Source organism: Fundulus heteroclitus, chromosome 22, assembly GCF_011125445.2.
Source record: "Fundulus heteroclitus isolate FHET01 chromosome 22, MU-UCD_Fhet_4.1, whole genome shotgun sequence".
Lineage (NCBI taxonomy): Eukaryota > Metazoa > Chordata > Actinopteri > Cyprinodontiformes > Fundulidae > Fundulus > Fundulus heteroclitus.
This window is the reverse complement of record NC_046382.1, coordinates 1,701,426-1,727,644: the sequence shown is the minus strand read 5'-3', so window position 1 is coordinate 1,727,644 and position 26,219 is coordinate 1,701,426. Positions and strand designations below refer to the sequence as shown.

Sequence of the window (26,219 nt, the reverse complement as noted above, 5' to 3'; positions counted from 1 at the left end):
GGAAGGCGCGAAAATACTGGTTAGCTGATTGGCCTATGTTGGTGATAGACGGGCCAAATAAACCAATCAGATTCGTCGTCGCTCTGTTACGAGCGACGACGAAAACACAACCACAAGCCAAGCTACTCTTGCTGCTGCAGGTAAAGGCTCGTTAGCTCAGCAAAGAAATACTCTGTAATTCCGATAAAACTTGCTCGATAGCCACGCTAACGCTAGTTTCATCGGCTGAAGCCGCCATGTTCTTTAGACTGAACTGACGCGCTTCCCGTTGCGTCACACCTCAACGCGCCTCAAAGCCAACGCTGATTGGACGTTCGTTTGGTGAACGGCTCCAAATTTTCTTTAACGGAGAGTAGCCAGACTGATCTGCGAGTGAAACCTTGAAAGCTCGCGAGATCAGGATGGTCTCACGAGGCTACAAGATTTCATGTTAAATAAATTCAACGTTAAGTGATAAATCTCTGATTGTCTGTATTTGTTAGTATGATGTTAGTCAGATGTTTTATATGCATTGTAATAATACAAATAACCCTGTAATACTTCAGGTAGTAGATGGAAAATGTAAAAAAATAAATATTTTTTTGCAAGTGTTACATGGAGGACAAGATTTCAATCTGAAAAACTCACACAGAAAGAAAAGACAATTAGAAGAAATTATCGATACAATATTTTAAGACTTTGGCGCTCAGACCTTGGCAGAAAACATTCACGCTGAATTTTAATTAATATGCATAAGCAGGTGTATGAGAACAGGGATGTTTCCCCAAAAAATTGCAGAGGTCGAGGCCAGTGCGTCTGTATGCACAGAAGGCAGAGAGACTTGAATTACAGAGAACAGAGAACATCAGGATGAGTAATAGAAGAGAAGTGCAGCGAAGGCTTACCAAAAGTTCTGTGTGATAAATGGGGAGATGTTGATGCTACAGCATTAAGGTAACCTTTGGGATTAGACCAGCGCACGTAACACCAGTCAGGGTCCAGCTGAAGGCTTCTGAGCCTCTGTAGAAATGTCCTCACTGTGGCACCAGCCTTCATCCTAGTCTTCATCACTGCTGCAGAGTTACAGGTTACAGTCACACCTGCTGACAATCACACCTGGTGACGCTTCGAGAACAAAACATTTCAAGGGAACCGTATAAAAATAACTGGAGGTGTAATAAAAAGAAAACAGGCAGTAGTCTTCCCCTCTATGTTCATCTTCCTCCCTGGACACCCTGAGTTAGGAGGAGACATCCTGTCGTCCTCAGCTTATACTCGTCTTTCTCCTTCTCTTTTTTTGTTAATCAAATCTCTGCCTGGAAGGTTACTGGTTCATCTAAAGAGAAATTAAAATAATAATTAGTAAAATTATAGAGATTTACCTTTAGAGTGAAATATTCTAAGACTTTGTGTCTTTTAATTATGATGATTATGGCTCAAGGAAAAGAAAACTCAAAATTCAGAGTCTCAGAAGATTAGATTATCTCACCAACTAATGAAAAAATTATCTTTATCAGGCGTGTGGGGAGTCTGTCCATTTCTCTGCTCTCAGTACCAGGTCTGGGCTCCTTCTGCAGGTCAAACACTGACTGCCGTTAGCGTTCACACCGTTATCACTATAAATTAGAGATGCACCATACATCTGCATTAACGTCAGTATCGGCCAATGTTAGTCTTTTTTTAACATATGGGTATCGGTCCGATAAGTAAAACTGGGCCGATATTAACAACCGATGTTCATTTCCAGCTACTTGCCCTTTATGTTTAAAGGGTCATGTGGTCGTGTTAAAGTGACAATGATGCATCACAGTCAGCGTGGTGGGGTTTTTAAATGAAGCGGAGATTAAAAATAAAAAAAAGCAGACAGTAATTCTAGACTATAACCCACATTCAAAAATACGGTACAAGCTTTTACAAAAATCAATCATGTTAGGAACGTAAATGTACACACACCGGTAAATATTGGTTATATATAATATACTATTAATATCAGAAATCGACATCGGCCCAAATCTTCATATCAGAGCATCCCTGCTAAAATCGTAGATTACCCCATGGAGGACTGGTTTCTGGAGGTGGATGCGCTGCTGGAGTCATGTGAACGTCCACAGAGCTTCTGGGTGAGCATATGGAGCCTGGCAGCAGTGATCAGGCAGTGGAGGAGGTGCAGGCAGAACATTTGGACACAGACTCTCCCTGAGGGAGGAGGACGGTGTGGAGCAGGATTAAAATGAGAACTTTCTACGTTTGCACAGAGCACCGAGGCTGGAACGACTCTGAACGTGTTTCTGGAGTCAGAAAGCTGGTCATCAGCTTTTCCTGCAGCTCAGTTATGAACAACAAGCTCTGCAGGTTGGCCAGAGACACAGGAGAGCAAAGGTGAGCTGGTGTCGGGTTTCTGACAGCAGAACCAGCACCAAGGCAGGACCCACAGGAACATCAGAGGCCTGGGTGTGCTAACTTCTAACGCTGCTGCAGAGATGAGGTCACATGATGATAGATCAGCTGTTCCTGCTCTAACACAGCCAGGTGACCCCAGGTGACCCCCCTGCACCTGGAGCTGACTCAGCACAAAGACCAACAGGTCTGACCTTCCAGACCCAAAGAACCCTTTGGGTCTGGAAGGTCCAAAGCAGGACCGTGCAGCGTGATTCTGGTTCTGGGTCCAGGTAGTTCCATCATTGGGCTGAAGGTCTTCTCCACGCCTGATGGATCCTAACGGGTCGCCATGCAGTAGATGGGAATAAAAATCACCCACCCAGTCGGTCCAGAACCACCACTCCTCTCCTTACTGGTACCGTTTGGCCCGTTCTGCTGCAGGATCAATCTTCAGCACATTTTCTCTTCACTTCTATAAATGTTCTGATGAGTTCAGCTCGATCCATGAAACCAGAGGTTCCCTCATCATGACACCTGTGGCTGGAGGTCAGCGCTTTGGGCCAGTTTCATTAAAGCGTCTGAGAAGAACCGTGGTCTCAGAGGTCCAGATGGGTTCTGGGCCGGTCACAGCGTTCTCTGGTAAACCGCAGCCTCCTCAGCACAGAACACGGCCAGGGAACCCGCAGAACCTTCCTGTTGCCTAGAAACGTGATCAATTATCAAAGACTTTTGTGCTCGTTAAACCCTGGAGGCCAAAGAAGCGTCAGTGAGGAAGAGGAACGTTTCATTTATTCAGAACCAATAAATTCTGCAGATGCAGCAACAGGTTTAATGAACATTAATATCATCTACTTACAAAACAGCTGAACAGAAAACCAGAGGAAAAAAAACGTCATTTAATCCTCAAATATTAACTTCCAGGAATGTTTTAGTGTTTTTAATCCAGAACCTTTCATCCCTTCACCCGACCAGAACCTTTAATTAGCATTTAAATCACCAACATTATTAATCTGAATCAGATTTTATTCCACTTTTCTTTCTAATGAAACCTTCAGGCGTTGAGATTTCCTGACTCACTTGAACACAACTTTGGCTGATTTAGCCGTTTCTTCTCAGCCCTGTTGGGCAGAAGTGGAAAAATATATCAGAATTTAATATAAACTGTTATACGAATAAAAAGCTCCATTTAAATATTCAGGTTTGGTCCCATAAACTGGCAGGATTTCACTTAAAGTGCAGATTAACTGAGGCGAGGTCCGGTTCTCGCTGTAACACGTGGACCACAAAACCGTTTTAATTATCAGAATCACTGAGAAGCAATAGAACCCAAACCCAGACGTTCCAGAGGTCCGGCTCACTGAACCTCCTTTAGGATCCTCATAATGATCACCACCACCGGTTCTGTATGAGAACATCCGCTCTGACCTGGAACCCAGACCTGAAAGGAACCATTCAGGATGTAAAACACCTGCTGGTGCTGATCCGAAACACGAGCCTCCATTACATCATCAACCCTTAACCTGAAGCAGAGGTTCTGCTTTTCCATCTCTACCGGGTCAGAACCAGGAGCAGGTTCAGGTGGTTCTGACCCGATAAAAGCTTAGAGCTCTGCTCCCAGCGGCTCATGTTTCCATGTTCTGGGTCACTGGATTCTGGGTTCTGTAAACTGTGACCTGGTTTGTTCTGGGTTTTCCCAGACCGCTCCGACAGCAACGGTTCATCTTTGAGTCTAAGTTTGTGCTTCTCTGCAGCCAACGGCGGCGACATCACGACAGAACCCGGAGCTAAAGCCCTGAGGCGGAACCGTTCAGAACCGTGCAGGAGACCCGGAGACGCTGTGGCCGGACAGGAGGGACGCCTCGGCGCTCTGAAGCCGCCGTTCCCTGGAGGCTGGAAGACGAGGCGACGGCTTCACTTGTGGGTCGACCCCCATTTCTCATGTTGGTAGAGCAGAGCCTGCAGACAGAAACAGGACAGGCAGGAATCAGAGGAGCGTTCCGGTCCGTGTCTGAACGGGTTCTGACCCGGTCGGCACCTTGCTCTCCAGAACCCGGCCGTGGCTCGGACTGCTCAGCTCCTCCAGCGTCTCGGCGGCGGGCCTGTTGAGGGTCTCGGGCAGCAGGAGGCCCAGACAGCCTGCAGACAGGCCGCTCAGACAGAAGACGGTGAAGGGCATGGAGGCGTGGAGAGCTCGCTGAAACAGACACAGCAGCGTTTACGCTACAGCAGGGATGTCAAAGTCTAATACACCCAGGGCCAAAAAAACAATTTGCTACAAGCCGAGGGCCGGACTGGTTCAATGTTTATTAAAACATATTAAAATTATTGCACATAGCCTACTGAACCGAGACCTAACAGTGTATATTATTTAATCATTAAATTAATAAAGCAACATTTTCTTATGGACCTGTCAGTAATTTCAAGAGAAACAATTTTTCAACAGGCAAACAGATAAAAACAAACTTCCTTCAAAGAAAAATCACATGTTCTGTACATTAAAAGAATAAAGCAATATTTTTTTATGGCTCTGTCAGTAAAGTAACCTCAAAGGAAAACATTTAAAAAACATGTTTGTTAATATCAAGATAAACACATGAATAAAAGTTCATGCATAATAAACTGAAAATTAATTATTGTGCTGCTCCATGATCCTACCGATCACTGCTTTCAAATAGTAAAATAAGGGGAAAAATCTAATCAGTTGTATTCTCTCATGCCTTTTATCTGCTATTTTCCATTCAACTAAAAAATAAATATGAATAAATAAAATACAATAAAATAAAATTGCACATTAATTAGTTATAGCCGATAAAAAATATAAACTGTAGCGCTCCGGTCCAAGAGGTCACGTGATTTGGATTTTTGCTGCTGAGCCAATCAGATCGCTGTATTATCAGCTCTGCGAGTTCAACCAGTTCATCATGGCTGCGCCCGTATGCATCTGTTGTCAGATGAAGAAAGCCCAATAATACAATTTTCTGGTGCAAGTTGGCAGAGATCTTGATGGCAAAGAAAAATAAACAGCCCCGTCCATCCATCCATCCATCCATCCATCCATCATTCATTTTCTAACACGCTTATCCCTGCTGGGTTCGTGAGGTGTGCTGGTGTCTATCTCCAGCTGTCAATGGGTGAGAGGCGTTGTATAAACTGGACAGGTAGCCAGTCCATCGCAGGGCAGAAATAATCCAGACTTTTGCCCATTTTACTGTGATATCACCAAGACCTGCTGCGCTAGGATAGCACAGGTGTCATTGTGCCAAACGACTTATCCCCGCCAGAATTTGTATCCCCTGCGTCAGGAGCGCATTCAGCTGGAAGAATGAATCCAGTCAACTCCGCCTCATTTCCAACCTATTAGGCGTGAGTGAAGGTGATTATCAGTAAGACGGCTCCTGTGTGATGTTTTGATTAGAGAAAAGTTGTTCACACAGGTATGCGCTGCCAAACAGAGAGAGCGTCCGAGCAGCTTGGATGTGCAACTGGGGCATTTTATCAGGGATGAAACGTTTTTGTTGTGCTTTGCATGTTTGGATTGGTTTTGTTTTAACAATCCAAGCACACCGGGCTGAAGTCGATTGTCTAAGGAGGCGGAGCATATTTAGTGCGCTGTGTCAGCAGAGGCTGATTGAAGCCAAAATTTAAAAAATAGCCTGGATGGAAGGAGAGGGGAGCTGATCCTGCAGGTGACAGAGACAGGTGTGTTTATCTTGCTTCCTGTGAGAAATTATCAGATCAAAGACAAATGAGAATATGAAAGAAGTCAAATAACGGAAAAAATGTAATCCTAACAGCTAATATGCAGAATCCATTCTGGTGTTTGGTATCATTTACAGACTAGCTCTCTGTTCACTGCAAGAATTAAAAAAGAAAATGAAAGCAGGTGAACCCGGCCCGGTTCTGATAGGTGTCGGTCTGGTTCCTTTCAGGAGGACCTTTGGACAGGACATGAAACACCATCTGCTGCCATACATGATCAACTCTTACATTAAACACTTAGCTGAAGCATCAAAGCTGCTCCCTCCACCTGACATAAACTTATCTGGGTTTATTTCTAATTAACCATCATTCCTTTTTCTACTGGAAACAAGAACCCTTTAAAAATTTACCAGACTATAATTAACTTTTATTCATTAGATCAGTGTCCAACGTTTAGGTAAAACTTAGCAGCTAATAACCAGCTAACTCACTGTACGCTGGAGCAATTCCCGAACTTAGGGTCAGGACCCGTTTTATTGGGTCGCCAATTGGCAGATTAAAATGCATATCAATCTTATGTGAATGAGCGTTTTTTTGCTATGCTGGTCTGTTCAGCTCAGATGCCGTGTGAGGTTTTCTCTCTCTCTTCGCCCTAACCTGATATTTCACTATGCTATACTGCCCTCTGCTGTCCACATTCATAAAATGTTTTATCCGAGTCTGTGATCTGTCAGCGTCGATAGGATGTCCAAGCGATTTTATTAATGTTGGCTTTACGAAAACTATTCGGAATGGAGAAGAAAGGCCTCAGTTTGTTTTATGTGGGGAAGTACTCAGTAATGAAAGTTTTAAATTTAATAAATTGGACAGACATCTTCAAACAAAACATTCACAGTATCGGGGAAAGTCCAAAGAATTTTTCCTATGCAAAGAAGAATCCTTCAAGAAACAGTGTTTTGACAGCGGAAAAGTAAGTGATTAAATTTTTTTTTTTTGGTGTACATTAGTATTTTAAATATTATTTTTGTGTGTCAGTTTAATAGTGACGGCGTTGCTAGCTAACATGTAATTGTTAGCCGCCATTGTCCGTCTGTCTGGCGGGCTTGTTACTAATGTGGATTAGGCAGCAAAGTGTGTATTCAACCTTGTTTTGATGGTGGAAGAGTCAGTAACGAGGGTGTTGTGTTTGTATTACTTAAGTGTGTATATGCCGATGAAATGCAGTGTGTGAGACTAATGTAATGGGAACTAGTGAGAGTGGTAATTTTTAATGATTCTCCCTGTTATCTACCAGGCATTCAAAGGGAACAGAGCAGCACTGAAGGCATCACACCAAGTCAGCCTCCACATTGCCAAGGCAAAGAAGCCCCATTCCATTGGAGAGCAGCTGATAAAACCAGGTTTGAAAGATGTTTGTCTCTCTGTTTTGGTTGAGGAAGCAGCAAACAAAGTCAAGTCGATCTCACTGTCAAATAACACCGTTGCAGCCAGAATCAAAGACATGGCAGAGGACATTCAAAAGTTAGTTACAGAGGAAATATTGGAACATAAAATGTTTTCAGTGCAGCTAGATGAGGCTGTTGATGTGGCTGGGATTCCCCAGTTAATGGTCTTTGTCAGATACATCAGCGGTAAAGATATCAAGGAGGAGTTCCTGTTCTGTGACCACCTACACACGACAACAAGGGGAGAGGACATTTTCAGAGTGGTGGACAAAAATGTGAAAGAGCTCAAATTGGAATGGATGAACTGTATTGGAATTTGTACTGATGGTGCCAAAAGCATGACTGGGTGCAGGTCTGGTTTTGTGGCCCATGTTCGCAGTGTGATACCAACTGTGAAGGTGACCCATTGTATCATTCACAGAGAAGCTTTGGCCAGCAAAGCTTTTCAGCGTGACCTTGGAGAAGTTTATGATATGGTTGTGAGAATAGTGACTCTAATAAAAAAGCGACCACTACAATCAAGGCTCTTCACAGAGTTATGCAGGGTAATGGGGGCAGAGCAGGAGCACCTGCTATTTCACTGTAGCCTATCTCAAGAATGAAGATCCAAACCTTGCCAAGCATTTTCAGGACAAGCAGTGGCTGGCAAGATTCACCTACCTTGTGGACATTTTCACCAAGCTCAACACACTGAACACAAGCCTTCAAGGAAAGGACAACAGCATCTTGGAGCTGGAAGATGCAACTCAAGGATTCATTGCAGGCCTGGGTCTATGGCAGTCTCAGCTGGGTGCAGGAGAACTGGCAATGTTTCCTGTCCTCTCTGCCTACCTAGAGAACACAGGTGTTCCCCTGAGTGACTCTGTGAAACAGAACATTGTTGAGCACATGTCTGTTCTACAGGAGAACTTTAAGCGGTACTTCCCTGACTCTCAGAGATCTTCAAGCCTTCAGTGGGTCAGGTATCCTTTCCAAGCTGTGCCATCACTAGAGCTTGGCCTGAGTCAGACAGAGTTAGAGGCACTGGTCACACTGCAAGTAAGCGGTGGCAGTAAGATGCTATTTGAGTCAACCACCCTGTCACAGTTTTGGATTTCTCCTGCTTAGCTAAGAAAGCATTAGAGGTGTTGATTCAATTTGGCACCACATACTTGTGTGAATCTGGCTTTTCGACTCTAGCATACCTGAAAAATAAATACAGAAACAGACTAAATGCTCAGCATGACCTCAGAATGGCACTTTCAAAAACCGAGCCTAGAATAGATCAGCTGGTGGAAATCTTTAACCAGCCACATACATCTCATTAAAGTCAAGTCAGGGGTGATGGGAGGGGATAAGAAAATGAGCTGAGAAAGGAGTAAAACACAGAAAGGACAATAGAAACCTTTTCTGTTTTTGTTTACTTTTATAAGCAAATAAATATATTTCAAATATATTTAAATTCATGGCTTGTTTCGTCTTTTGTCCACTGTTTGAAAATGTAGATGTTACAGTAATTCATGGTGTATTTTTGTAAATTTGGGTCCTGGGGAGACACCAAATTTCTCTTTTGGGTCTTGAGCTGAAAATGTTTGGGAACCACTGCGCTGGAGCATCAGATAATCTGAACACAGCTGATGAGTTTTCACAGGAGGGAAACACCATGGTGATAAAAATCATAGTTTAAACAGCAAGCTATGAAATATTACTGTGATTTAATCTAACTCCACTTTAATGGGGCCAAACTGCTGCATCTGGGTCTTTAACAGTGAAATCATAGTTTTATTTCATCCATTTTTCATGTTTATTCCCTGGAGGCACCACCAGGGGGCGTCAGAGGATCATACCCCAGCACACGCTGCCCATGAGGCCATCTGGGCAGGGAAGTCCCAAAGTTAACTTTAGGTGTGCCGTTAGGGGGATTTTCTCCTCTGAACCAAACGTGTCGTTGTTTTATAGTGAAACTGATGTTTAAGGAGCTTCTGAAATTAAAACTAACTGACAGAGCAGCTCAGTTCAGATCAGGAGCTTCTGCAGATAAAACCGGCTTTTCTGACCGGACTCTGAGTTTCTGACCCATTTCTGTGGCTTTCAGCTCCTCAGAGAGAAACGCCCAGGCAGCTCTGCTTTCAGTTGGAGGAGTCCACGCCCTCATGGGGCCGCCTGATGACTCGGCCCCTTTGGGGTTAAACGCTTCTCACTTTCTGTTTGTGATGAGATCCGTGGTTCTGTCCTCCCTCCAGTTAGTTCTGCCAGAAAGACGGCGGTCAGACCAACAAGTGAACCATGGAGTCCAGATGTGCCAGAGGGCGTCTGTGGAGGAGACGTCAGCAGGAGGGCTCGGTATCTGGACCTGGACCTGAGACTCTGAGGTTCTCTGGTCCATTTAAAGGCCGCAGAGGGAGAAACTGAAACCAGTGTTTGGGGAAGTTCCCGTTAAGTTGGCATATTTCTAAAGGTTAGGCCTGTACCACCGTTTAAAGAGACTCGGCTGTGAGAACCAGCCTCAGACATCTCCTGATTGCCTGCCCTGCTGTGCCTCACTGCTGAGTCAGCATCATCAGAACCATCACCACCAAATGGTGCATTTAATAAAGACACAGACATCTCTAGAAGTGGAGAAACCTGGACCTTTCCTAATTCCCAGACTGCAGGAAGCCAGGCCTCTGCTGGTGTCACCGCACAGCGTTAACGCTGCACCACAGCCAGGTTTCATCTCCTGCTGTGGAATCAGACCTTCTCCATCAGCTCCAGGTGATCCTCCACCTTCCTCTGAGGCGTCCCGTCGTCACGCTGAACCTGAAAGTGAACTTCCTGCGGCGTGGGAAACTCACCATGGAGGGGACGAACGGCGCCAGGATGCCTCCCACCCTGCAGGACATGGAGCAGACCCCCAGCCCGGCGTTCCTGCAGCACAAACGGCTCGTTAAAGGTCCGACTCGTTAAGGGCCCGGCTCGTTAAAGGTCCGGCTCGTTAAAAGGTCCGGCTCGTTAAAAGGTCCGGCTCGTTAAAGGCCCGGCTCGTTAAAGGCCCGGCTCGTTAAAGGTCCGGCTCGTTAAAGGTGCGGCTCGTTAAAGGTCCGGCCCGTTAAAGGTCCGGCTCGTTAAAGGCCTGGCTCGTTAAAGGCCCGGCCCGTTAAAGTCCGGCTCGTTAAAGGTGTGGCTCGTTAAAGGCCTGGCTCGTTAAAGGTCCGGCTCGTTAAATGCCCGGCTCGTTAAAGGCGCGGCTCGTTAAAGGCCCGGCCCGTTAAAGTCCGGCTCGTTAAAGGCGGGGCTCGCGGCCGGCGGCTCACCTGATCGCAGTGGGGTAGAGCTCAGACGTGTAGACGTAGGCGATGTTGAAGGCGGCGCTCACCATCAGCTTCCCCAGCAGAGCCAGAGACGTGACGCTCAGCAGAGCCCCTGTGAGCAGAACCACAGCAGTTCTGTTAGCGTTTCCTGTTAATCACCCAGACACACAGAACCCCTGCAGAGAAACACCAGGACCACGGTTCTGATCGCCCACAGCAGCGGTCCCATTCTACCCAGACGGCACCGACTGGAGAACCAACAGGATGACCAGCTTCAAGGTTTCTGAGGCTGCTGGTGCAAAAACACAGAGACTTCTGCTGCTGTCAAAGCTCTGACCGACGCCAGAACCCGTCCTGGACCGGGTCCACAGGTTCAGCAGAAACACTGAGGCTCTGACCCAGGAGTACTTTCTATGAGAAAAGGCTAATGCATAGAAGAGGAACTGAAAGTAAAATGTTCCTGAAACGAGTTTATTTGTCCTTTATTTGAGCAAGAAATCAAGATGATCTGCCAGTGGAGTCAGTATTTACCCTTAAAATAAGACGATTAGAGTCACTGCACTGGAATCAGATGGAGGAGAGATGTTCCACTGGCAGAACGTTTAAACATCAGATGGAGGAGAGATGTTCCCCTGGCAGAACGTTTAAACATCAGATGGAGGAGAGATGTTCCACTGGCAGAACGTTTAAACATCAGATGGAGGAGAGATGTTCCACTGGCAGAACGTTTAAACAAAGACTGGTTTCAGGAACATCAGAACCTTCTGCTGGGCAGCATCTCCTCTACAGGCTTCATCTCAGCAGATCCACTCTGGGCCTCCAGGATGAAGCAGAGCTCAGACAGTCAGCAGCTCCTTCAGCTGCTGGGTCTGGGACAGAACCGGGCTCCACTACAGGAGGACGGGTCCGACGCCTCATCAGAACCAGAGCTTAGGAACCAGAGAGACGCAGCAATGCTCCGTTAAAGCTCAGCGGTGACGGTTTCCTGTCTGACAGGAAGTGAAGCGTCTCCTCCATCAAACGCCACCGATGATTATTAGACCAGAACCTCCTGGGTTCTGGTCTAATAATCATCTAGACTCTTGCAGTAGAACAAGGTATTTATAAAGTGTAAAGGTCACAGAGCCGGCATGGCAACACGTCAATGTTTATAACAACAGGCCGGTTTATTCATGAAGTTATTTCCACTAAGCAGACTAAGTAGCTACTTCCTAAAAGCTTATTCCAGCTAAATGAGGCGCTCATGAATCAGCGACCCGACCCGTTTTTAGCTGGCAGCCGAGAAGTAAAAGAGGAAGTCAGACCAGAACGGCTCGGATGGTTAATTTAAACTCTTTAGTTCACTTCAGTTCAGCAGAGTTAGCCTCAGAGCGGCTCTGACAGCAGCCACGGTCAGAGCCCACCCTACCGGGCCACGGCGCCGGTACCAGCAGCTCACCTGGGTTCTCCGGGACCAACATGGTGCAGAGGCAGGCGGCGCCGGCCAGAAACAGGAAGCTGGCCATGCTCTTCCTCCTGCCGGCCCTGAGCACACAAACATAACCGATCAGAGCCTGGCTCAGAGGCACAGAGGCAGTGTGGTGCTGTCCGGGCGTCACACCCACAGCCCGTCTGTCTCATCGACCCGTAGAACCCTGCAGAACACCCAGCGGACCAGAACCAGCAGATGACACGGAGGCCAACCCATGGCTGACTGTGGAGGCTTCACTCTGGACCCACAGCAACCTCTGCACTCCTCCCCAGACTCTTGTTCTCTAAATGATAAAAACAGTCCGGTTCTGGTTCTCCTCAGCCCAGATCAGGTGTTTCTGATGTTCTCTATGGTTCTGGAGAGGCTGCAGTCTGTCTCTGTGGTTTTAACACCAGTAAATTTTCCTTCCACCAAACCTTCCTCCACAGACCCAGTTCCAGCCGGCTCCGCTGGCGATGACCCGGTTCTTCAGTCGGCTACCTGGTGCTGGTTCTGGTCACAGCAGAACAGTTCTGGGTCCATTTGGGTTTACTGTTTGATGTTCTAGTTTATTCTGAGTTTTTAACGTCTGAAAGCCGGAATCACCTGACAGGAAGAAACAGCTGGAACACACTGATTAATCTACATTAATTAATCTATATAATTAATCTACACTAATCAAGTGAGAATGCTATACAGCATTCTCACTTATTAAGTTCCTTCAGGTCTTGATTATTATTCCGTACGTTTTTCGGCATCTAACTACTCCTGCATACTTCAACCGATTTAAACAATTTTCGTATCAAAACGTTCAGCTCGTTCACGACATTACTGCTATGTCTTTTGGTAATTATAACTTTTATAATATTCAAAATATTTAACTTTTTGTGAGTTTTTTGCTCTCATTCAAATTGAATAGAGAATCCTTCAAATTCTTCAAATTTTTCAGCGTTTTGACAGTTTACTGCTTCAGCCTACTTTCAGCTAGAAACACCATTCAACTTTTAAAATGTTCAAATAACTTTCAGCTATCTTCAGCTACTTCAGCTTTTTCATATCTTTCACCATTTTCATATAGTACCTCCTTAGAATAATTTTGCATTTTCATAAAATTCTGAAAAATTAATGCGTTGCTATGGTTGCTAGGGAGTTCATTTAGAGTGGCCACTCTGCCGTTCCTATAGATTTTCCTTCTCTGAACAACTTCTTCTCATTCGCTCAATTTTCACTCTATTCACATAAATTATACATCAAATATAAAAAACGTAGGAATTTTTGTCTGGATTCTGGAAATGTAATCATCTTTGGTGTGGGATTTATAGGTTTTTCGCAAATCACCCCAGAGCACCACGAAGCCTAAAAGCTCTCCATTGATTTTCTATAGAGGTGTGGTGAAAAATCACACCTGACATTCCCAAGCGACACATGTTTTCACATCATCGCTACTCCTAAACCGTTTGATGTACAGGAATGACACTTTCACACATGAATGTCCAGACCCTTCTGGCACTCACAAAAAAGGAATTTTGTCGATAACTGTTACGGTTTTGCCGCAGGAACAATTTGTTCGGGAGTAGCGAATGTGCAAAATCCTGAAAACGCTTTGGACCTGCATCCTTCTAAATGATGCACTTTTTTACATCGTCACCATGCCTACACCAATTTTTGTACAAACATAAAAATGGGCACCACAGTCCTCAAAAGCCTGCTGATACTCACGCTGAAAGAATTATTTTGATATCTCGTATACTTTTTCAGCTAGAGCGATTTGTCCGGGACCGTTTTTAGAGGATTTTTGAATTTTCGTCAATATTCCCCTTTATTTCATGATTTTTTGCGCCTACATTAAAATATTTCAAGAAAAAAACGCTAGTTTTTCTTGTTCCCCTATCCGTTCCGAAATAAACACAGAAAAAATTACGTCTCTAGCCCTTATGGTTGATGAAAAATCCAGAGTTGTTCGAGGCAAAGTGGTGCCATTTTATTCCAATTACAGCTGCAGTAGACGGACACCAGCAGGTGTGAGTGAGTTTCCATGACAACAGAACTCTGCTGGCCAGAGGTTACTACAGGTCAGGGACATGCTCCCTTTGCTTAGAATGGCACTTTCTACTACTGATACTACAACTACTACTCTACTGCTACTACTACTACTAATGATACTACTACTGCTGCTACTACTACTAATGATACTACTACTGCTACTACTACTACTGATATTACTACTACTACTGATACTACTACTACTACAACTACTACTGATACTACTACTATTACTACTGATACTACAACTGCTACTACTACTACCACTACTATTACTGATACTACTACTACCACCACCACTACTAGTACTGATACTACTACTACTACTGCTGCTACTACTGATACTACTACTGATACAACTACTACTACTACTGCTACTACTGATACAACTACTACTACTACTGATACTACTACTACTACTACTGATACTACTACTACTACTACTACCACTACTACTATCACTGCTACTTCTACTACTACTACTACTACTACTTCTGATACTACTACTGCTACTACTACTACCACTACTATTACTGATACTACTACTACTACTATTACTGATACTACTACTACTACTACTACTACTACTACCACTACTAGTACTGATACTACTACTACTGCTACTACTACTACCACTACTATTACTGATACTACTACTACTACTACTACCACTACTAGTACTGATACTACTACTACTGCTACTACCACTACAGCTACTACTACTACTACTTCTGATACTACTGCTACTACTACTGATACAACAACTACTACTACTGATACTACTACTTCTACTACTACTTCTGATACTACTACAACCACTACTATTACTGATACTACCACTACTACTACTACTACTACTACTACTACTACTACTACTACTACTACTACTACCACTACTATTACTGATACTACTACTACTACTACCACTACTAGTACTGATACTACTACTACTACTACTACTACTACTACTACCACTACAGCTACTACTACTACTACTTCTGATACTACTGCTACTACTACTGATACTACTACTACTGATACAACTACTACTACAATTACTACTACTACTGATACTACTACTGATACTACTACTGCTGCTGATACAACTACTACTACAATTACCACTACTACTGATACTACTACTACCACTACCACTACTACTACTACTGCTACTTCTACTACTACTACTACTACTACTACTACTTCTGTTACTACTACTGCTACTACTACTACTTCTGATACTACTACTGTTACTACTACTACCACTACTACTACTACTATTACTGCTACTTCTACTACTACTATTACTGCTACTTCTACTACTACTATTACTGCTACTTCTACTACTACTACTACTACTACTACTACTACTTCTGAAACTACTACTGCTACTACTACTACTTCTGATACTACTACTACCACTACCACTACTACTACAAATTCTTCAAATTTTTCATATTCCTTCAAATTCTTGTTATTGTTCAAATTATTAAAATTTTTTAAATTTTTTAAAATTCTTCAAATCTTTCAAGTTCTTCAAATTCCTTCAGATTCTTCTGATACAATTGATATTACTACTACTACTACTACTACTACTACTACTACATCTAAAATAACTGATACTGATACTACTACTAGTGATACTACTACTACTACTACTACTGGTAGTACTGCTACTAATACTAACTTTCAAATATCCTTCAACTAGTTCAGCTTTTTCATAACACTATTCTAATCCTTCAGCTGTTTTTCATTACTATTGATAGTACTACTGATACTACTACTACTGATACTACTACTACTAATACTAACTTTCAAATATCCTTCAACTAGTTCAGCTTTTTCATAACATTTTTCTAATCCTCCAGGTGTTTTTCATGTTAAATTTGGTTCTTTTTTCATTTCAGCTAGTTTTTTTCTCTTCTTCAAAGATCTTCTGCCTCTTTTCCTCAATCATTCTGCAGGAAAGCATTCTCACTGCTGTTTCGCAGGAACAGCTTTTTCTAGTTAATCTATATAAATTAATCTACATAATTAATCTATATATATATAAAGAAGAAGTCTGGTCAAAATCAGAATTCAAACTGCTGAAAGTACTTTAAATATAAAATTATTACATACTGGTCAATAAATCATAAGCTTTTTTAATTAAGAGTAATTTTCGTTTGAAGGTCCTTTTATGGAGGCAGCCATCTTGGAGAAGAACAGTACTGCCTCCTCCCAGTTTGTAACGGTTTTAATGCCAAAATATATTTTTTAACCTCTTAAACAAAGATAGACATGGTATTAAGCATTTAAATTTAAATTAATACTATTTTTACATTTTAGAGACATAAAAAGACAACAAATAAGCATTAAGATACAGTTTATGGGTTGGGTTCTGCAATGTTATGAGTATAAAACTCATCTTTAGAACCAACCTCTGCTCAAAATGGTGATCTGCACCTCCTAATCTACTTCCAGCAGTTATCATCAGTTATTGCAACCGTAAACTGCAGAAAATACAGGCAGATCGGCTCCTTCTGAGTTTACTCTCTGCTGCTGTCAGGATGAGCTGCAGCGCGTTATGAGGCGGAGGGATATTTCAGTGTCACTTAGTTTAGAGCCCAAACAATCGACTTCACTTTCAGAAACAAGCCCAAAAAAAACTGCAACCTGCAACTCATGAAATTTACAAGCGACTTTAGAAAAAATAAGACCAAAGTTGCATAAAATAAGTGGGTTTCACAACAGTGAGCATTCTTTCCAAGTGTGTCGTATCACTCCGCCGCTCTGATCAGTACACAAATGGTACATAATGGCCTCTCCCACTACACAGTGATTGAGACGTTTATGCTTTTATTTTGTTACTGATTTACGCTAATTCATTAAATCCCCACAAATGTATTAGTTTTAGGTATAGCTAATGATCCACTGATTTTTCCTTGTTGACCAGACTTCTCCTTTAATCTATATAAATTCATCTATATAATTAATCTACACTAATTAATCTATATAATTAATCTATATAATTCATTTGTATATTTAGTCTCTATAATTAATCTGTATAATGGATCTACATAATTTATCTCTAATTAATCTGTATATTAATTCTATATAAATGAATCTGTATAATGAATCTATATAATATATATAATTTACCTGTATATTAATTCTATATAAATGAATCTGTATAATGAATCTATATAATATATATAATTTACCTGTATATTAATTCTACATAAATGAATCTGTATAATTAATCTATATAATATATATAATTATTCTGTATATTAATTCTATATAAATGAATCTGTATAATGAATCTATATAATATATATAATTAATCAGTATATTAATTCTATATAAATGAATCTGTATAATTAATCTATATAAAATATATAATTAATCTGTATATTAATTCTATATAAATGAATCTGTATAATGAATCTATATAATATATATAATTTACCTGTATATTAATTCTATATAAATGAATCTGTATAATCTATATAATATATATAATTAATCTGTATATTAATTCTATATAAATGAATCTGTATAATGAATCTATATAATATATATAATTAATCAGTATATTAATTCTATATAAATGAATCTGTATAATTAATCTATATAAAATATATAATTAATCTGTATATTAATTCTATATAAATGAATCTGTATAATTAATCTATATAATATATATAATTAACCAGTATATTAATTCTATATAAATGAATCTGTATAATTACTTTACACTAGTTAATGCAGCTGTGTGCAGCCTCTCACCAGCTCTTGTTGATGAAGTAAATGCAGAGCGGGTAGGCGGGCAGCTCCACCAGGCCGTACATGGCCACGCTGAGGAAGCGGCTCCCCGACGTGCCGCCGGCCCCCAGTGTCAGGCCGTAGTACACCAGACTGCAGGCGTACCTGCAACACACACAGCACAGCTGCTGACTGGGGACGGAGGGGTGGAGGCGTGACCTCTGACCTGCAGGATGAAGGTTGGTTAGTCCTCTGAGCAACGCTGCTGACTGATCCCAGGGGTTCAAACCAAGACGCTGCAGCTGGGAGGACAGCAACATTCTTGTGTAATGATAACAGCTGATAGAAAGTCACCTCCGTGCACTGGAGCGATCCAGGCTGGAAGAAAACGCCTGAATGTGACCGTCAGCTGCAGATGGATCCTCAGAGGAGGTTTAGCTGTCAGGAAGCAGCTCCACGCCCTGCTGACATCATCCTTCAGACATGTTAGGCAGCAGATGTCACTGGGCTCCACGCCAGCATGACTTCTACAGGAGCAGCGCTGCTGCAGCACGCCCAGCTCACTTTACTCACATTACTGCGTTAGAAAATACCAACTAGCAGCTACAGAGCAGGGAAACATCAGGCAGAATTCAGGGCTGTTTATACGTTAAAACAACGTCCAGCAGATCACATAAACGTATGTACAGCCTATATATGCTGACTTATACCAACTATAACCAGGGTTACATGAATTTAAACATCATGAAAGGTTAAAATGTACTTTATTTTGAAGATCCAGCACTGCCTGCTCCTTCCTGTCAGGCTGTGAAACTGCTAGCGGCTACAGCGCTGCTGCCAGGAGGAGAGGAAGACCCAGTAACCGACTAACCACACGTCAAACCCGTCCAGCGGCTTTATTTTTGATAAAAAGCGACTAACGACAAATCTAGCATCTGCTATCTTTAGGTTTTAGGTCTTTTAGGTCTTTTAGGTGACTTTAGGGACTGGAGGCAGCAGTGGTTCTGGTGTTTCTGTCCTGAAGCAGCCAGGAGGAGCCTGCAGAGGCCTGCTGTAATCCCTCAGCGCTGCCTGACAGGTGCAGACACGCCGCTGCCTCCTGAAAGCAGAGAGGACCCACCTCACTCCGCTTTCACTCTGCAGATGCTTAAAGCTGCCGGTGGTTCCGCCCTGGATGACAGAGCGGGATATAAATATGGTGGAAATGGTTTTAGTTTTCATTCTGGTCGCTTTCTGTTTTTGATTCCCACACGGCTTGGATCAGGTGTTCCCCTCGCTGCCTGTGTGCCTCTGACAGATGTTGGTAGTGTGGATCCAGACAACATACAGAAATGAATTAATGAATAAAGCTGATTCTTAGTTAAAGCCTGTGACCAGAACTCACCACACATACATGAGCACCAGCGTCCTGAGGCGCAGCACCGGGTGGACCGCCAGCTGCAGCACGCCGCCCCGGCTCCTCACCGGGCTGCCGGTGCCGCCGACGCGCTGCAGGACCAGGCTGGTGGCGCTGGTGCCGTTCCTCACCGCCATGTAGCGCAGAACCTCACATTTTATTAAAAAAAGAGAAAAGAGAAAGAAAAATTAACTCACAGGTTGATATTATGCAGTCAGGTCCTAAAAACTGTCAAAAGATCTCATATTAGACAAGATTCAACATAAACACTGAAAATAATTACTGAATGATGATTTATTACACAGAAAACACCTGAGATTATATTTAGTGTGACAGATTCTAGTTTGTGGATCTAGAATCTTCTGCTGACGTCACCGTCTCACGCGCCTCTGGACTTTAACTGGTTTATGATCTAATTTTGAAACAGGGACTTATATGTTCATCATTATTCAGACGCTGAGGCTCCATCGCTCTGAGGAACCAACCGGGTCGTGAGCTGAGGTTCTGGTCCACCTGCAGTGGTTCTGAAGGCTCAGGTAAACCTCAGAGATTCACTTTCTGTTCCAGTTCTGTTCCAGTTCTGGTCCGGCTGCTGCCGTGACAGACCTGCTAAAACCAAAGCCTTTCATTTTTCATCCACTCCGATTTCAGGGCTCTGACCTTTGACCCCACAGAGCTCCGTCTCACTCAGGTGTTTTCCAGGTAAAGGTGAGTTTTCTTCTGCAGAGAAACGGTCCTAAAGGTCCATTCAGACGTCGGGTTGCTGGTCCAACGAGGTGGTTTCGGGGTAAACCAACAGCTCGGCATTGTGGGTAGACCACTTCCTGCTGCCTCTCTGACCCATTAGCATGCAGAGTGCCAGCCTTCATGCTAATGCAGCCTCCAGCGCTACCTCTGAAGCTTCTCTGTCTAAAGCAGAGACTTTCACAGCCATCATGGCCTGCTTGGTGTTTTTTAATGATCTTCACTGCAAACTGAACTAAAAATAAGTCAAGTTGTGTTGAAATGAGTGTAACTGTCCTTGATGTGAGCTACAAGTTTAGAAGAAGATTCCTGCACTTACACAGGAACAACTCACCTCCATCGTCTCATTTCAGATGCAGTTTGTCTAATTATCTCATTTAGGGGTAAAACCCTCATTCTATTCTTATTTACCTGCTCATATCCCAGAAAACGCTTATGTTAAGATAATATGAGCTACTTTTAGTTCACTTTCTGCAGCGTTGCAGCAGAACCGGGTCAGAACCGGAGCAGAACGGGTCATCTGCAGAACATCTGCTGAACATCTGGATACAGCTGTGACAGGGGAGGCTGGCTGAGTGGAGCAGAGGGCGCGGTTCTCCTGTGGGTCGTGTTGATGGAGAAACTCCAGCCTGCAGCAGATCAGACAGGCGATCCGGGTCAGAACCCTCCTCCTGCTCCTCCCTCAGAAACGGACCTGCCGTCTATCACAGGAAGCAAAACGCGCCCAGAAAGAAACTCAGTTGGAGCGAGTCACTCCGACACGTCCTACAGAGAACCCCCCCCCCCCATTGGAAGGCGGAGCCACGGCTCCAGGACGCTGGCATCAGAGCGGAGTTACTCTGATAGCTGCAGCCAGGGTTCAGCCACAGGCCAGAACCGCCTCGCTGAGAGGAACCCCCCCCCCCACAGAGCCGCCTCTCTGACAGGACCACCCCACCCCCCACAGAGCCGCTGCGGCTTCCGGCACCGAGGATGTGAGCTGGTTACGCTAACTGAGGCCTTAACTGTCAAGCCTTCCTCTGTGAGGGAGGGGCAGGTATTGAGGTTTATTGTTTCCTCTGACTCTCTCACCTCGTTTGCTGTGAGGGTGAGACCTAGATGAGGTCACAGGAAGTGATGTCACAGCCTCCTCTACAGATATATTTACCTCTTCTGCTCGCTCCGTCTGTCCCTGAGAAAACAGCCAGCGAGGAGATTCTGGAAGAGTTCTGCAGGATAAACCCAGAGACGTTAATGAGCGTGGCCGGAAAAAAAACCAGCAAAACCCAGAAAAAAAGCTGCAAAACCCCCAAAAAAAACAGGAAACGCCAGAAAAAAACAGCAAAACCCAGAAAAAAACAGGAAACCCCAGAAAAAAACAGCAAAACCCAGAAAAAAAATAGGAAACCTAGAAAAAAAAACTAGAAAACCCAGAAAAAAAATATCTGGAAATCCCCCAAAAAAAACAGGAAACCAAGAAAAAAAACAGGAAAACCCAGAAAAAAACTGGAAACCAAGAAAAAAAAACAGCAAAACCAAGAAAAAAAAACAGCAAAACCCAGAAAAAAAAACAGGAAACTAAGAAAAAAACAGGAAAACCCAGAAAAAACCCCAGAAAAAAAACAGGAAACCAAGAAAAAAACAGCAAAACCTAGACAAAAAACAGGAAACCAAGAAAAAAACAAGAAAACCCAGAAAAAAACAGCAAAACCCAGAAAAAAAAAACAGGAAAACCAAGAAAAAAACAGGAAACCCAGAAAAAACAGGAAAACCCAGAAAAAAACAGCAAATCAAGAAAAAAAAACAAGAAAATCCAGAAAAAAGCAGGAAACCACGAAAGAAAAACAGGAAAAACCCCCAAAAAAACAGGAAAACCCAGAAAAAAAAACAGCAAAACCCAGAAAAAAAACAGCAAAACCCAGAAAAAAACAGGAAACCCCAGAAAAAAAAACAGGAAACCCCAGAAAAAAAACAGGAAACCCCAGAAAAAAAAACAGGAAACCCCAGAAAAAAAATAGGAAACCTAGAAAAAAAAACTAGAAAACCCAGGAAAAAAAATCTGGAAACCCCCCCCCCCCCCAAAAAAAACAGGAAACCAAGAAAAAAAAAACAGCAAAACCAAGAAAAAAAACAGCAAAACCCAGAAAAAAAACAGGAAAACACAGAAAAAAACAGGAAAACCCAGAAAAAAAACAGGAAACCAAGAAAAAAAACAGCAAAACCAAGAAAAAAACAGGAAAACCAAGAAAAAAACAGGAAGCCCAGAAAAAAACAGGAAAACCCAGAAAAACAAAAACAGGAAACCCCAGAGAATAAACAGGAAACCTCAGGTTGGCGGGATCTACAGGTCAGCACCTTCTCAACACCACAGGAGGAGATGTGATCTGATCCTGATCACCATTCATGGCTTTGCTGAAGATTAAAGTGTTTTCTAAACTCTTTCTAGTTTCCCTTCCTGTTTTTAGCTGGTTTTAGTGTTAATGTGGGTCAGAGCTGCCGCTGGTGAAAGGTTTCAAAGGTCACAGATGTTCTCCTAACAGTGGTTTAGCGTCTCTGGGGGTTTACTCACACCGACAGCAGGAAGACGAGGACGCCTGAGGAGTTGGCCACCAAGGCCAGAGTCCTCCACGGCCGCACCAGGTAGCCCAGCGCCCCGAACAGAGCGATGCCCACGGCAAAGATCATGCTGCTCAGCGTCCCTGCAGAGACAAACAGCGGCAGCTGAAGGCGCTGCCGGAGTCAGGAGAGCGTGTCCTGCTGCCTGCGTACCGGTCATGGCCCAGTAGGGCTTGCCCACGTACTCCTGGGCCAGGACGAAGCACACCAGGCCGATGCCGCCGTTCATCAGCCCCACCAGGAGACGGGACGCCGCGAAGACCTCGTAGCTGGGCGCCAGGGCCGTCACGTAGCCGAAGATCACCTCGAAGAACAGCCCTGAGGAGCAGAATGAGACGTGAGGAACCTGTTTGGACCCTGGAACCGAGCCTGGAACCCAGAATTCAACAACAGGAGAGCCTGCGGTGCCTCACCTGTCAGGTAGACGGGTCTCCTGCCGATCTTGTCGGAGAGGGGCCCGAAGAGGACGTTCCCCAGCAGGAGGCCGGTGAAGAAGAGCGACCCGGCGAGGCTGACCTTATAGGCCTGCTGCCTGACCAGGAGCCACTGAGGAGCACAGGAGGAAGCCGTTAACGATTGGCCCGCCGCCATGGCCGCGCCCCGCCCACACCGTCGGCTCGCCCCGCCCACACCGTCGGCTCGCCCCGCCCACACCGTCGGCCCGCCCACCTCGGTGACGATGGAATCCGCGTCCTCCGTGAAGGTGACGCGCTGCGGCTGGCCGGACGGGCCGCCGCCCCGCGGCTCCAGCCGGTACGCCGGCGTGTATCCCACCAGAACTATCAGCATGGACTGACAGGCCATGTAGACCTGGAAGACACACAGCGGACCTGTGAGGAGGGACCGGGTCAGAACCGCAGAACTCTGGGCTTCAGCGTGTCTACGTTCCTGTCAGGGCTGGACCAGAAACCCATTCAGTCCCATTTAGCAGTTACTAACCTCCCAACAAACCCATAAGGCGTCCATGAAGAGAACAGCAGCGGTGCTGAATATTTATTCAGGAAAATATGTTAAAATCATGTAAAGAGGAAACTATTTTAGACAACACACTTTAATTTACTTAATTATGTTTTTTAAGTTAGTTTAAAGCCTGTTTTTAGCTCATCGTGTAAAACCACCAGCAGCAAACATTTAGTTTTATCGTCATTGTTTACGACGGCACGGCGGCCATCTTGGTTCACAGCTTGGATTTAGTTGCTCTTTGAATTCAGGTCATAAAAGCAAGTTTTTTTAATTATTTCTTTATTTTCTTTATGTGAAACGAAAAGAAGAAAAAAATTGATTAATTGAATTTGGTTAAATAAATTCAGAGATTTTATTTTAAAGCCCTAGTCCCAGGTTTACGACCCATTTTTCAGTCTTCACTTCTTGTCCCTTTAAAACCACAACCGTGACTACATTTGTACTAGAGTAGAGCTGTGAACTGGGAGAAAAATGACGGATGTGTTTTTGATGCTTCAAAAGTACTAATCTAGAAGTTAATCAGGTGTTTGCAGGACGACTTCTAGCCGTGGACTCCCCAAGTCTGACATTGAAGGAAAAGTGTGAAAAAAAGCCGTAAAAAGCTCCTTTAAAGTTTCCCATGTCAGCCATGAAGCATAAAACAAGACGCTCCACTCAGACGTGACCAAATTATGGAGCTAAATCAGGACGATGCTGGAAGGAAGCCAGTTAGCAGACCTGAAAGGAGCAGATCACGTATTAGCAGCGGCCTAGTCAAAGTCCACACCTAAATCCAACACAGAATATGTGGTAAAAACAACAGATTTTACCAGAAGTCTGACTGAGGTAGGAGCAAACATGTCAGTCCGTCGATCAAATCATATCAGTTAATTTATATGGCTCTGATGACGGAGTCAGGTCAATTACCGTATTTTTCGGACTATAAGTCGCATAAGTGAAAAAAATGCTCCATAAAGGGCAACGCTGACTGAAACATACAAACACGTCGTCAGGATTTGTTGTCTGTAAGTTAATGTTTCAATAAAGCTTTAAGTTAAGGTGAGCAGGTTTCTCTAACAAAAACCGGGGATCTTGTCTCTGATCTTGTTGAGAGTCTCTGTCTGGGGGTTGGTTTGTTTTCCATGATTGCAAAGCCGACGGGGCGGGGACGTCAGGACAGCGGCAGGAAGGGTAAACATCTCGTTTCCTGCATCATAATACAGTGAATATTTATACTATAAACATGTTTACTCATTGGTTCATGCTGGTCAACATGAATTACCATTTAAATTTTATATATAGTTCCCACCTGAATATAAGTGGCAGGATCGGCCAAACTATGAAAAAAAAAGTGTGACTTATAGTCCGGATAAAACGGTAAATCAGACAGATTGGTTAAAAGTTTCCCTCTAAGGAAACCCAGCGGATAGTATCAAGTCCTTCACTCCTGAAGGAGCGCAGAGCCACAGCGGGCAGTTGCTGACTTAGCAGCAATCCCTCAAACCAAGCAGCCAGGCAGCTGTAGAGGCGGCTCTAAAGACGCAAAAGCACGCCACACTTTTCAGATTTTTACTTTGTAAATAAAGTTTTCAGCCTCACACATGAGCTCTGTCCTTCCACCTCATGCTGATGGACCAGTCTGGGTTAATCTGTCACATGAAGTCCCAACAAAACGCATTAAAAGGTTCTGGTTCTTACGGTGCAGGAGGAAAAAACGCTTAAACTCGTTAAAATTAAAATAATTCCTAGTCTGGGAAGTCTCGGTACCGGAGAACCGGACTCCCTACGGGTCCATCATGAACAGAACCGTTCAGTTCTGAATCGGTTGGATCCTGAAAAAAAGCAGGAAGTTCTCTGCAGAACCTGCTTAGATCCAATAAATCACTTTTTCTTCCAGCCGGATAAGCTTTAACTTATTTAATTTACCCACATCTTAAACTCGGGTTATAAACATGCAGGGATGTGGTTCACATCTCCGTCAATGTGTAAAATAAATAAAAAAACAAACATCTGGCTCACTTTATTTTACCTGAGTACAATAATAAATTAGCCTAAAACGTTTATAAAAGCACATAAAGTTGGAAAAAATGTTCCAGTTCTGAAAACTAACACGACGACATGAGTCTGTGATAAAATGTGACGAAAGGAGTTTAATTTTCACAACCAAAGTCAACATTTGGATGTTTGTTTCTGTTTTCTAAGCCAACTGACAGCCACGTAGCCCTGCCGCTGTTGCTAAGCAGCGGCCAGATTCCCGCTTCTTTTCTCGCTTCCAGCAGACAAAATGTCGACGGTTAACGGTGAGAAACCTGCGCCAGGACGAGCACGGCCACGGCCCGCTTCTGGTAGCGTCCAAACTCCCCCACGGCGCGGAAAGCAGCCTCCAAATCCATGCCGCCGAGGCCGAGCCGGGCGGGCTAGCCGAGCTAGCATAGCCGCTGGGTGGGGAAACGAGCCCCGCCCCGCGTCACCAGCGAGATGGTTACCTGCTTCCACTTCCGGGTTCGTTTTCAGGCGTTTCAGATTCAGAC

The 26,219-nt window shown here is 43.8% G+C and overlaps 1 protein-coding gene across 4 annotated transcripts; it reads right to left on the bottom strand.

Annotated features, from left to right (window-relative positions):
- Positions 1 to 3,129: 3,129 nt before the first annotated feature.
- slc22a15 (solute carrier family 22 member 15) lies at positions 3,130 to 26,154 on the bottom strand. Of its 4 annotated transcripts, none has more exons than XM_036126208.1 (13): positions 25,998 to 26,154; positions 23,416 to 23,556; positions 23,160 to 23,292; positions 22,900 to 23,064; positions 22,700 to 22,829; positions 21,299 to 21,359; positions 19,396 to 19,556; positions 18,036 to 18,176; positions 12,210 to 12,295; positions 10,775 to 10,883; positions 10,316 to 10,388; positions 4,394 to 4,552; positions 3,130 to 4,314 (listed from the first exon to the last, which is right to left on the bottom strand). In XM_036126208.1, exons 1-13 carry the CDS (start codon positions 26,079 to 26,081, stop codon positions 4,270 to 4,272), a joined length of 1,488 nt encoding a protein of 495 aa, XP_035982101.1. In that variant the 5' UTR covers positions 26,082 to 26,154; the 3' UTR covers positions 3,130 to 4,269. The 4 variants fall into 4 exon arrangements, with proteins under 4 accessions (XP_035982101.1, XP_035982102.1, XP_035982103.1 ...); XM_036126209.1 differs by having other exon boundaries at positions 19,405 to 19,556; XM_036126210.1 differs by lacking the exon at positions 25,998 to 26,154 and adding an exon at positions 23,686 to 25,983 and having other exon boundaries at positions 23,416 to 23,576.
- Between the last annotated feature and the right edge of the window lie 65 nt (positions 26,155 to 26,219).

What these genes read in the sequence shown, in the direction of transcription:
- slc22a15 (XM_036126208.1), bottom strand. Translation starts at nt 26,081, where the DNA reads ATGGATTTGGAGGCTGCTTTCCGCGCCGTGGGGGAGTTTGGACGCTAC. An exon ending in CTGGTGCTCATGTATGTGTG is followed by an intron (nt 18,177 to 19,395) that starts GTGAGTTCTGGT and finishes TGTGTGTTGCAG; the next exon opens with GTACGCCTGCAGTCTGGTGT. An exon ending in TACTTCATCAACAAGAGCTG is followed by an intron (nt 12,296 to 18,035) that starts GTGAGAGGCTGC and finishes TTGTGTGCTCAG; the next exon opens with GGCCGGCAGGAGGAAGAGCA.